General features: G+C 41.2%; 1 protein-coding gene across 9 annotated transcripts in view; it reads right to left on the minus strand.

Moving 5' to 3' along the window:
* Window positions 1-13748, minus strand: part of AFF2 (ALF transcription elongation factor 2) — a 329062-nt gene that overhangs the window by 139355 nt on the left and 175959 nt on the right. For all 9 annotated transcript variants that reach the window (XM_067004994.1, XM_067004995.1, XM_067004996.1 and 6 more), the window contains one exon: window positions 8772-8816. In XM_067004994.1, the coding sequence (XP_066861095.1) occupies window positions 8772-8816 (45 nt within the window). The remainder of the gene's footprint in view (window positions 1-8771; window positions 8817-13748) is intronic.

Below are 13748 nucleotides of genomic sequence, written 5' to 3' on the forward strand. Positions count from 1 at the left end.
CAACTGGTGTCTGTAGTCTTGACTAAGAAGAAGAGATCAGGAGTGACTTGGGTTAAATTTAGACTGCAGTACATAAGGGAAATGGCAACAGAAATCCTGGATATCTGCTATAACAGGACACTGCTCATCCATTTAGTCTAAAATCAAGAATGAGATTCAAAACCTTAACTTCAGGACTACTCCAAGCATCTTCTTCCCTGTCCTTTTTCCTTCACCTTCCTGTCTAGCCTTATCCTACCTCTGTTTCTGTTGGCAAACCACAAATGCATAATTTAGCCTCCACGAGCCCCACCAGCTTCTTCAGCAGTGCTGACTTACGGGAGGCTTCCCACCCAGCCCTTCCTTAAATCTGCAATACTTGCCCCCAGGCAAATGAGATAAAGAGCTCAAAGAAGGCACTACAGGCTTTGTCATTTCACACCAAAATTGTTTCTAAAGCATGCACTCATTCCAGAAAGCCTAACTCGATTTTAATGTTTTCAATGTCTTCATTCTGTGCCTAAAGCAATTTGTTATGTAGAGTACACATTATTAATCTACTTAAATGAAAGGTAACATTGCTAGCAGTTTAAACACTCAATGCCCATATTTAACCATGTTTCATTTTGACAGGACAAGATGAAATAACAGAAATGATTAATCTGAGACCAGAGGAATATTCTACTACCTATATTTCAAAATAGCACTTGATTTTTGTGCTTAATACTTTGGCAATAAGATGTGTAAGAGGAGCATACTAGCTTCAGGTGGCTTTTCTGCTTGACCTCACTAGATGCTGTGCCAGTATTTGTTGTTCCTCTTCATTACGGAATCTGCAGCAGTACTCCAGGACAGGCACCCAGAAGGCTCTGAAGTTCCTTATCATGTTTTTAAATAACATAAATTAATGCAGCCCACAAGGTCCTTGAGGGAGGATACCCGGTACAGATAGAGCCAAACACTAAAGCAGTGCAGAAGCGCTTAATATTTTCCATTGAGTTCACCAGTTTGGTCCTTTTTTTTCTTCATGGGAGCATACAAAAGGTCAAACTTCATCGGAAATCCAGATTCCTTGGGTCTGTTTTCTCTCACCCTTTAACTCAAAGATAAAGGAGTTACTCTTTATTTACAATGATGAAAAGGGACAGGAAGTCAGGTCCCACGGGTCCACAAATCTGAAGTAGAAATTTTATGGCTCTGTAGTTCTATGATACTTTCCACTAAACTACAAGGTCCCATCAAATGTTTTTCCCACTTTTTTTTTTTTTCTTTTCACTCCTAGTTATTTCCGGACTTACAAAAGTTGGAAGTATTTGAAAAGGTAGAACATGAAGTTACCAAAACTTTTAAGTGCCACAGAGGATGCACCCGGTCTTCTGCAGAAGCTGTGAAACTTACCATCGTCTTTGCCTCCAAGACAGTGACTGTGCTTGAATCACTCTCTCGTTCTGAACTGGCATTTTGAATGTTATTTTTTATATTTTCATCATAACGGAGCACTGAATCAGAGTGAACATGCTGAGCATGTAACATGCTGCCATCCATATTGGATTATTTTTGAGGTGATTGTCAATGAAGAAGAGAAACTAGAAGTGGTTAGGTTTGGTGCAAGAGAGGTTGGAGAACTTGGAAAGCAGAAGAGAATTAGCAGGTTTGCATTTAGTAGAAGGAGATGGCAGTCCTTTCAATCTCTGCAGAAGCAGCAATACATGTCCAAATGTCCATGATGTCAGTTCACTTTAGAGTAATTTTAATAGCAATGGCAAATCTGGCAGTGATAACAGAATTATGTAATACTACTGAAATCAGCGATCTTTCAATTTGGCACTACAAAAAAAATGATAAAATATTATGTTTAAGGAGATAAGAAAATGGAATACAGAGTTCAACATAAGTGCACTGCAGTCTCTTTCCTTTCCTGAATGCCTTTTGTAATCTTTTTTTTTTTTCTTTTGTTTTGTGACAGTGTGGACATGCTGCAATAGACCCACATAATGATCAGATTTTACATTTCTAAGTTCTTCACTAAATAATTTCTTTAATACTGCTATGAAAATAAACCCTTTTTCCTGCAGGCTGGAATCAGATCTTGCTTGTCTGCTCTGACAAAGGTCTAATCTTTTGCTGCCTTACATCTTGAAGAGGCACTTATCCCTATACCATGCAGGTGCAAAATACCACCTTTCGAATACAGAAACACTGCACACCCACGTGCATTTGTCAGATCAGTCAACCTTTTCTTTCCATCCCATCCCCAACAGCATGAAGTCTGCTTTGCATTGATCTGGCAGTACAAAGCAGGTTTCTAATATGCATCTACATCACAAGTGAACTCCTCGCACACCCTGCCTGTGCCATGGCAGCAGTGCAGCTGTGGCCCACGAAACCTACCGAAGAAGCTAAGTACTTGAGCACTGACTCATGCCAACCTCCTACTCAGCTAGCTTAAAGTTAGCTCTGAAGTTTCTACATTATGTACCTCAAGTTAATACAGACAGCCTGGGGATAATGCTCCTGAGGTGCCTTTCTCATGGGTGACATCATCATGTTGTCACTTAACAGTGAATGGCCAAAAGTTTGAATAATCCTGTGCTGCTGTGTTTGGGTGCAACTTGCGGTGGCCAAGATGAGCCTTCATGCCGAGGGTCTGCTCTAGGCTGGGAAGACCTAAGGCTTCCAACTCCCAGAGAACCTTTTGCTCTTCAAGACTATGCCAGGCTGTCTTCAAACGACTTCAACTATTGATCTCAATGTGCCTGTGCGTATATGGCTAGACAGTGCAAAAAAATGCTGGGAAAAGGCTCCTTTTGACCTTCCTGGAATTGTGGATGAACACTTATGGTAGCACTGAGATGAGAACTGAGCTGGTCATTGACTGAACCAGGAAAGAGCTGCTCCAAAGAACTACTTAGCATTTCCATTTTTCTGGAGTAGAAATGCATCCAGAGGGTCATCAGAGTAAAGGACTAGTTGCTGCTCTCGTGTATGCACAAAGTAATGTGGGATAACTCCTTTTTATTTTATAACAACATCAGCAACATAGATGGAGTTGCTGCCAATTCATACCAGTGTGGGAGGAAGAAGAATTTAATGAACTCAAATGAGATCAGAGGTCAGTGGAATTACCCCTTGATTTATTTCGGTGTAAGAGCAGAAACTGTTTCTGTGTCCATTCAGAAAATGTTGGTAAAAAGCTGAAAATGCACTGGCTTGGCAATTGCTAAGAAATTAATAGTTTTTATTCATTCAAATCTTTCTGTGCATCAGCAATGTCTAAAGAAAAAAAAAAAAAAGAAAAGCTACACTTGTAACCCATTGCCTTTTTCAAAGCAGGCTATTACCTGTTCCTTGCACGCTTCCAAAGGCTGCACGCCAGACAAGGGACAAAGGCCACAGATACACATTTACACGTGGGTTAACTTTTCAATCCATTTTTTCATTTCAACAGAAATAATAAATCACCTTATCCTGGAGAAAGAAGCAGCTTGACACAAAACATACGGTGCCGGGCTATTTTTATAGCACACCTAAGACATATAGGGATTCATTTATTTACTCAGCTATTTAAAAGTGGCTACTCTTACTCATTCTCTGGACAGCTAAATGCCAGGTTGCTAAGTTACTGTTACTTGACATCATCTCCTCCCCAACGTGTTCCCACATTTGACAGGTTCACATGATTTACTAGGCCAGTCAGCTCGTTATTCACTTGTCCAATGACGTCTGGATAATCATTTTAAATTCACATCATGTCCTCCCCAGCAAGCCCCCAGATTCCACTTGAAAATATTTAAACTGCTTGTCAGCTACTAAGTGCATTTGTAACCACACCGGACAGCATACCTGTATTTTTCAAATTACAATTATTATAATTATGTTTAGCAACGTTCTTCAATGTCGGTTTGCATTTTAGAAGAGAAAACAATTACTGAGGGGCAAATAATGGGCTATATCTGTTACAGTCTAATTTTGCCCTGTGAACAGCTCACCTCAGCTATGGATGATACATATTAAATCCATTAGTGCTTTCAATTGGCATGAGGAAGGTAATACTACACATAATTTACCCAGTCAAGGGCATTCTCACCTGCTGATCAATTTACATATTCTCCAATGTCATTAGACAGGAGCTAGTCATCAGAAGAATAGAAGACCATACAAATTACAGACTTTGCTCGTTTGACTCCAGTCTTTTTTATTCTAATTACAATCTAAATTATATCTAGGATTTGTTTTACTTCCAGACTAGAAAGCTTTTAATTAATATCACAGCTGTCCACATACCATCAGAAGTCCACTGAGTTACTTGATGCCTTACTACAGCGAATATGTACCTACAAGAATTCTTTTGTTCCTCTAAGCAGGGCCAGATTTTCAGACAGAAGCGCCTGCCCAGATGGTTAGCAACACAGACACGATAGCTTCATGTACACAGACCACAGCCTCACTTCCGCAGGATTACATCTAAACAATTGCCCAAACACCTAGCCCAAATTTTCAATTCACACTACAAGTCCTCAAGAAATTTTATTTAAAAGATTTCCTTTCTTTTCTCTGCAATGTCATATGCTTATCACCCCTTTACCCAGAGGCAAAGCAATGCTAAGGGAGGTCCCTTCTGTGCTCTGTAGGCAGAAAAAGGGTCCTGCTAATTTGTACCCAGTGTCACACAGCCGTACACTACGCACACCCCTAGGTCTGGATCAGCACACCTTCAAATAATGTGCAACGACAGCAAGGCACACTGATACAGAGCACTGATATAAACAGCACAAGTAACAGCTCTAGAATATTGGTTTAAAATGTCAGTTCTCCCTCCCCATCTGCACTTGGTATCACAACATTTCAATGAATTCATCTTTCAGTGGCTGCACATAGCAAGTGACAACTTAATTTAAATCTATATTAATAAAAGACGAGTTACACACGCACCCACTGTTGATTGCCTATCTTCCACGTTAGCCACATGTTCAAAGCCATTATGTTGGTTTCAAAAATAAGTCACATTTGGAACAAAAAAAAAAGTATACCGGCCATCATTCAGCTTCATCTTTTAATTTGGTGTTAGAAACCTGTGTTGAATGCAGATCTCCTGTCTAACATCTATAGCTTGGCCTTAGCTGTACAACAGAGATTTTAATTTATCTTATTGTATTTTGTTTTAATTTTTAAAAACCTTCTCAGCCATCCTTGTTAGAAAAGCAAAATCAACAGGAGACTGGACTGCCATTAACCTTTGGTTGTAATATCATGAACAGTCCTTAAAGCAGTTACACAAGATGACATAAGTGGCTAAGTGTTTCAGGAAATCTGAAGGACTGTGAAATTTTGTCTCTTAAGACTCAGGGGTCTGAGTGGACTCAAGACCTTTCCCCTCGCTCAGCTGGAAAGTTTTTACCATAAACCCAATTAAACACTTTTTTTTCTTTTGGTTGGTTGGTTTGGCTTTTTTTTTTTTTTTTTTTTAGGAGAAATAAAAAAGACAGATTAGGAATTGCAAGCCTCTACAATTACAGAAGCCATTAATCAAGTTCAGCTTGAAAAAAGAGCTCTGTAAAATCAGAGGTCACAGCTTAGCTTAGGTCCCTCTTACTTGTAAAGTCTAGAAAAAAAACCTGCAAGAGTTACTATGCCTTTCTGAGTGGTAAAACTGAATTAAGCCACTTAATTTCCTGACTTAAAAAAGGAAGAAAAGAAGCCCAAACTTCAGGACATGCAATGCCAGGGCAGCGTGGGAGGAGGCGAGCGGTAAGTGCGGTCCTGCAGCTCTTGGGGTACACAGCTCAGCAGCGGACATGGCCAGGAGCAGAAATTGCCAGTCCTCGCCAGCCGCTTGCTAAGCAGCTGCAGGAGTGACACCGAGTACAATGGTGTCACTTTGGATTAAAAACTGCATACGTGAATGCGTAACGCAGCCCAGTGTTTGGGGCTGAACTCTCTTTTCTGTTGCAGGGACGCGAGTGCTATTGTGCAAGCGATGTTGAGGCAGCAGTAAGTAAAATAAGCTCCGTTTACTTCAAACTCACACAGTTGGCCCGAATGCATACTGTTACACCCCCACCTACCTACCTTTGGGACATCACTGCCTTGTAATCCTTCTTGTGTTTATCGCTGCAACATCCCTGACAGGGATACAAATGTTAATACCTTTTTTATACTTTTTTTTTTTTTTTTTTTTTAACCTGGGGAAGCTGCCACCAGAGAGCTAAGGCCCACATTCCCAAAGGCTTTTCAGAGCCTAAGTAAATGGCCCCAGTAAGCCAGAACATATCTGTCAGGGCTGGGAACTTAATCCAGGTTCTCAAAGGAAAAATTGCTGCTGCAACCAGGGGTTGTCCTTTCAGCCTGAATCTCCTGACACAGGCCTTCCACAGGAAGCCCACAGACTGGATTTTGACCACTGCTGAGCATCACCTTCTCTCTTTTTTTTTCACTCTGACCTATCAAGTAGAATATGATGCTCTGCATGCAGCCAAAGCACATTGCCCACTAGCTTATTCTGCAATATACATTTGACAACAACAAAGCCATCGACAAAACTCAGGTACTTCTACAGCACGTGTGCTTCAGCACCACACAAAGCTGAAAGCCTGAAATGCTGCCATCGAAGGCAGCCGGTCGGAGCTGGGCCTTGCTCAGCCTTTGACGGGCAGCCACAGAAGCGGCTCTGTGATCAGCAGCTTTCACACACCCAGGGTCTCGCTGGCAGCCTGCTTGCAGGCTGGTTACAAGGAGGCTGCAGACAGCCTGTCAGCGCCCAGAGCTGCCTGACGCCATGCCAACGCCTCACTAGGCCGCCCTCACCGCATCGTGGCACTCAAAGCCCAGAAGTGCATGGGGCAAGGCAGCACGTGCCCCAGGCGAGCCGTGGCTGAGTGCCCACAGTGTGCTGAGCCCATCGCTGCTCTCTGCCACGGACAGCTTCATATGCTCCTTGAGACGGCTTCTGGCTACCCCAAAGCTGTGGCCAACCGGTTTGCACCGAGGCTGGATGGCAAGGTTGGGCAGCACCTGCACCCAACAGTCAAGAAAGATCTGCCATGCTGTATGCCTTGCAGGTGCCCACTACTTGCCCTCTGCAGCTCCCAGAGATGTGGAGACCTGCCAAATCCCTGCTCTGTCCCCCCAAAAGTCCCCCTGAGTTTAACAGTCTACTGATGGCGGGAGGTGCTGTCTGTGGCAGCAGGGACTCTGCAGTTGATCCAAACCCGCTGACCATGATACAAAGCCTTGTGCCAATCCCCGCAGGTTTCAGAAGGAAGCCTGGGAAATTCTGTCCCTGTTTGTTGACTCAAATTATAGTCGTGGGGTAGGAAACAGGATCACCTCCTCTTGATCAGAAAAAAGACATTTCTGCTTCCTGTGATTTATATGCACTGTTCCCACATTAAAACTGTCACCTGGATGATTGATTCCTGAAATTTGCTACATCACATTTCCCTTTGATGCTGCCTACTGAAAACAACTGCTTTCCCCAGCTAACAAGTCATTCATTACAACTATAGTAATGAGCCTAATTGAATTATATAAACAGGGGAAGAAGATACTTTAAATGTACCAAGTATTTCACACTGCCTTTCAACATTTTTTTGTTGCTTTTTCTCCCTTAGTGTTCTGTAAGTAATAAACTGCTGCTCACTTTGAACGCTAAAACTAAATTTTATTTATTTCCTCACATTCGTTGCTGCTGGGTGTGCACACAGACACATATTCCTCTGTTACTACAGGTCTGCACGTGCATGCTCGCCTGCTGCTTTGACTTCTGCAGAAACACTGACAACTCGTAAGGACTCGTAAGGACATCAATGCTGTCCCGAGATGATGCGTGTATAGAAAACAGGAACAAGTTTCCACACAAACAATTGTACTGAGGATTGCAATAAACACTGCAAAGTCTACTTCATTTTATGAGCAAGAATATGTCCGTGTCTTTGTTAGTGTGTTTGACACAACTGCTGCACTTCGCTTCAGGTCTGGGTGAGTTTGCACCAATTGCTCTTATAGAAAAGTATATGGCCAGCACAAATTCCCACTGAAATTTTATCCCCTCTACACTGAAACCATCAGGTGGGCTGGTAATCCCAGGGAGGCAGCTCCGACAGATGGGAAACTCACACCACGAGGATAAAACCCTAAAACCCAGATAGGAACTGGTGGGTTGCCGACCTTCCCACAGACAAATCTCACTGCCAACAGGGGACTCCAGATTTGGGGTGTTGAGGAAAAGCCCATCTTACACTTAAGATAAGGCAGATTTACACGTATACAACTCATTGTCCATGCTCCCTCTTTCTTGTTATATGTTCTTGTTGCAATTAACTGCAAAAAACTGCTCGGTTTGCAGCGACTGTTTTCATTTTCTATATTCAAGCACTAACCAGAGCTCCCAGCAAAGAAGGTCTTTAACAAATCCATGAGTGCTGGGAAACTGCAGTGGGGGGGAAGAAGGACAATTGTAGGCCAGTATAGGAGAATTAAGGCAACTCCACCTCAGGGCGGGAGAGAAATGCATTCTGGAGAGAAGTGAAATTGAGAGCTTAAAAAGCACAGGAAGGGGTGTAAATGCTGACCAAGACAAGTTGCAGATGTACTGGGAGAAGGAATATTAGAACTGACCTTACCCAGTAAGGAGGATCCTGACCCTACAAGACTGTGTCTTTTTCATACAAACCCACTAATGTGTTATTATTTAACTACGATGTTAAAGACAGCCATATAACACTTCTCCATGAAAGATGAAATAAGAGCACTACAATTATTAAAAAGACACAAAAGCAAAGAGTATTACTCACCCGCAATATTTCTTCCACACAGCTGGAGTCATTGGGAAGGGTAACCTAGGTTTAAAGAAAAAAAGAAACGTTTAGTCAGGCACTGGATGCAAAGTTCAGTGGCTAACTATACAGGTGAAGAGCTAACAAGCAACTTCCTTTGTTTGAAGACTGCTGTATCCATGCTTGCTGCCTACCAAATTTTCCTGTTCAGATCAACAAAAATCATCAGCAGGACTCATTTTGTCACTTTTTTTTTTTCTTTTGCAGTGCTTTGTGCTAGGAATGACATTTTTGAAGCAATAAAGTACTCTGATTTCCTCACAGTTGAGAACTGGCACAAGAATTGCCTGAAACTTCTGTAATTGAAGAAGATCCCACTGTTACTCCTATCAGCAACCTTCAGAGAGAACGCGAGGCTTGGTTTAACGTGCAGCAGGCTGCAGTGAAGGACAGAGGTGGTAACACTTAGGAGAAAGCTGTTATCATCAACTATCTTATCCTACAGTTTAATACGCTAACAGCCAAGACGGCTCTTAAAACTTGAACACATACTGTAGTAAAATACTGGTTGGACTATAAGGGCAGCTGCTGATGTTGTCGCTTGCTTCATTGGCCTGTTTCAGGTTAAGTATCATGTTAAGACTGAACAGCACACAGGAATCCAGCTCAAGAGGCTTGACAGATATCCCTTCTCCCCTTAGAAAGACACATTATGTTGATGCACACAACCAGACCCATGCACACATGCAATGCTGCCCTTAACTTCTTCCAATTGAATATACTCGTTTAAATGGTATACTCGTTTAAATGGTTCAAGAACAAATCCATACAGCTACAAAAGTCAAACACCAAGAAGATCTATTAGGTCAGCACGTTCATTCCCTACTGCTGTAGCACACTTTCCCCATATTTTCTAGTACTGTGTCTAGTCTAACTCAAAAACTGTAGGGAAATGATCTCCTATTCCTCCATTTAATAAAATGTGGAGTAGCATTTTAATCTATTTGGCCCTTTTTTGTGATAACTAGTTAAAATTCTGCTTTCAGAGTCACCTCAGCCTCTCTGTAGAGCCCTTCCAACTACTCACTTCCCTTTTCACTTACACCATGCATCGATACGTAGAATTATAGTCCACTTTTTCTGAATATTGTATGTTCAACCTTTACCTTCTTTCCCAATAAGCAAGATTTTCCATTCCCTTGGCTTATTTCCCCACTGTTCTCTGAATTTCCAACAGTTCATAAATATCTTGAAAAAGATGTACTGAAGTGAACATGACCGCCCTGGAGGAGTATCAGTGATTTTATCTATGTCAGCAACTACAGATTATCATTTTCCATAATGCCATTTAAAAACACTCATCCAAACAAAGAAAAAGATTTATCTTTTGTCCCAGTTTCTACTCTACTCAAATTCTACCCAACAACCCTAGGCTGAAAGCTTCCAGTGGACGGTCAGCATTAACTGCCATAGGCCTGGATTCCACTTTCATACTGCATTTCTTGATATTCCAGCACTTCATTGTCCTTCCCCTGATACACTCAATTAAATTTTCCTTAAATCACTTCTTTTTCCTCTCAATGTCTCTAAGTTCTTTGCTAATCTGTGTTTTCCATACCTCATACTTAACTTCCCTTTCAGAGAGGAATATAGTTAACTTTAAACAAAATATCCCTCAGATTAGCAAACATGGGCATTACTGCACTGTGCAGTGGGATAATAGAAGTACGTATGTCTCTGATACATTCCTGATTTTTTTCATTGAAAAATTAGTATGTTGGAATATGAGAAAACAAAACAAGTATTCCCCCAATACGCTTGCAGCATACACACCAACCACAAAATCTCTCGCAGCAGTAACAGGAGCAGCTCAAGATCCAGCCGAGTTGGTCAGACTGGGAAAAGTGAGAGCAGCAGAGGTACAGAAGCCCTTTCTTTATTTCTCTCTCCTCCCTCCTGTTACACATGCCATTTTCAATGGTTAGCCAAGACACCGTGTGTATTCCTTTGTTTAAAAATGTCATAATTGTGCCACGGCCTTAACACAGGGCAGACCACGCTCTTACTTGCTTCACAGAGCTCTCCCAACCCACAGCCCTGTTTAAGTTTATGTTACTTCAGAACTAATGATGATGATAATAATAAACATACCATTCTACTTTAATAAAGCCCACTATATATTATGCAATCACAACCAGCTTCTGCTGGCAGCGCTTGCTAATAACTTTAAATGTTCATGCATCAATTTAATTGTGTTAATGGCAAAGAAGATTTTAATGGCTTGACAGAACTTTTGTTCCCTTTGGCACTGCTTTGTTTTGAATCACTGGTATTAAAGTAATGCAAGATGTCAAAGTGCTGTGATTGTCATATAGGGAGATCCAAGTAGGAGCTAGCACAAAGAAGAAAACATTTAGATTGATGCAAACATTAAAAGAATAATTATTACAACATGGCTATCAGAGAGAAGATCAATGTAAGAGTCTTTCAGTACGTTACTATTAATGGATTTCTCAAGAAATGAGACCATTTTTCTAAATCCATGCTGCAGTTGCACATTCGAAGAGACTTGAAAGGCACAGGTCTATTAGAGACTTAGAAAACCCCAGGGAAAAAAAAAAAAAGAAGGAAAAAGCAACCTTCCAAACTTTCAAAGTATGAATCAAAAATTGCAGGTTAATTGCCTATAAACATTTGCATTCAGCAAACAAGTGCAAGCATGCCCACATGGCCCACCACAGATTGATCAGGAGAGAGTGAACCACAGCAAATGGTGTATTCATCACCTACCCAAGTACTAGTGCTATAACAAATTGTTTGTACAATTGCCATATTCATCCAGGAGTTTAATCAAGATTGGACATCCCATGTAACTACTTTCCTAATATAATAAAAATCTAGCTGTTAGAAAGTATTACGTGATTTTCCATCCTCTCTCTTTTTTAGCTTTCATCAGTTACCAGATTCCAGTCCAGAGGACCACAGCTTTCATTTGTGCATGCTTTTGGTGCTTCTCGTCCCATGTGAGTGGTGTGATCTAACCCAGCCAAAAGGACAGATTCCAGGATTTTTGCCTCCATATGACTGAGCAGTTACGTCTCACATCATGAGCTGCCCTCTCAGCCAGCTCGAGCTCCAGACTGAAGAACAGTTAATATTACATAAGCTGCAGATCTAAGTCCTGAGGTAATGTAACTTCAATCAAAACAAAAAGATTTCACAACAGCTACATGCTACACTGAACTTATCTTTCAATTTCATTTTAATCTGGCAAAACTCTCTTGCATCAAAATGCTTCATGTTTACTTTTAGATATTGCTTCCAGGCTTAAAAAAGGGAAAAGAAAAAAAAAAAAGGGGGGGGAAAAAAAAAAGAAAAAAAAAAAAGAAAGAAAAGGTCAGATGGTCAAAATCTACCAGCTAGCATTATAAGGCTCTCTTCACATTTCAGTCTCATAAGAGAAAGAACAGAACTTAAATGACGTGGAACCAAAGGTTTAATGTATGGCTTGGACGGCTCAGTGCTAAACTTTAAAGAGAGGGAAGGAGGGCAGAAATATAAGAGTGAGGGAATAATAGCTTTAATGTTATGCAGATCAAGTGACATTGGGTGAATGGTTACAATATCTGATGAGTCATGTTGATCTAACCTTCCATTTATTCATTCATCAGTTCCTTGACCACTCTTACCTCCCGGACAATTTATAACCTGCATGAGATCAGATTTTGTTTTTGTGGCCACAGAAAAGTCACATAAAGTCTCTTTTCTCTTTTTCTTTCCTGTCTGTATTTTACACCAGACAGCAGGCATTTCTTGAAAATGTTAGCAACAAAATCTTCCAAAAGACACATCAGAAAAGTCTTAAAACTTCAAATGTGGTGCTGAAAAGCAGAAATGAATCATGTCTTTGCGAGAACTGACCGACCACATTTCCACCTGAATAAACTTTGGGAATAATCTGGCTCTAGTGGTGCACAACTGGCATTCAACAAGTAATCTCTTGTTCTTATCTTTGTTTTATTGGAAAGACAAATGTAGCATGTTACGTGATTGTAGGAACCCACTCCCACCTCTTGCACATGAGCACCTATGTGCTTGTACATCGAGAGCTCCGCTTTCATTGTCATCTTCTTTATCAAGGGACACATTCTGACTCTGGGCAGATGAAGCTCATACTACTGTTTACTCCTTTGAACACAAATTGATTTTTCACTTGGTAGTAAGAAAAGATCCTGTGCATGAGCCTTGATTGATCATTTCCAGTGTGCTCTACACAGTGATAAGAGGAAAACACTTAGAAAACCAGATGCAGCAAAAACAGGTCTGTCAGCAGAAGCCTCGTCCTACGAATGCCTTCAGCTCCTGCCAGGCTTCTTAGGAACAGACGGTTCTTTATTATTATTATTATTATTGTTTATTTTTATTTATTTATTTATTTCGATTTTTACAAGTAGGAAAGGGATCAGGCAGTACTAAAACAGCAGGGTTTTGCAGATATGGTGGAAGAATGAGGCTTGTCTGAACTAGGTCTCAGGCCCATCAGAACAGTACGATCGGTGATGTTAGATCACAGTGGAGCCCCACCAAGTCCAGCACCCTTTGTGGGAACCAAGGTGGCAGTGGTGGCAGTGCATGGATCAATGTGTTGAACTGGGACAAGTTCAACAAACACTGGCTACAACTCTCCCTGTCTGCCAGCAAGATGGACTGAAATCCATGGCTGTTTAGTACAGCCAGATTTGGTTTGCATAAAAATTGATCAGGGGATTAAACTAGGTAAGAAACATGTTTCTGAGACTGTGTTTTCCTGTTATGGCAGCACTTGTGAATTTCAAATTGAATTTGCATTTGCATTTGGATTTTGTTCAAGAACTTCACAAAGTTCAAACACTGGTAAATTCCTGCACTTGGGTTGCAATAACCCAACGCAGCAGCACAGCCTGAGGGACGACGGTCTAGAAAGCTGCTTCGTAAGCAAAGAGCTGGGGGGTCCTG

Source organism: Anser cygnoides, chromosome 13, assembly GCF_040182565.1.
Source record: "Anser cygnoides isolate HZ-2024a breed goose chromosome 13, Taihu_goose_T2T_genome, whole genome shotgun sequence".
Classification (NCBI taxonomy): Eukaryota; Metazoa; Chordata; class Aves; order Anseriformes; family Anatidae; genus Anser; species Anser cygnoides.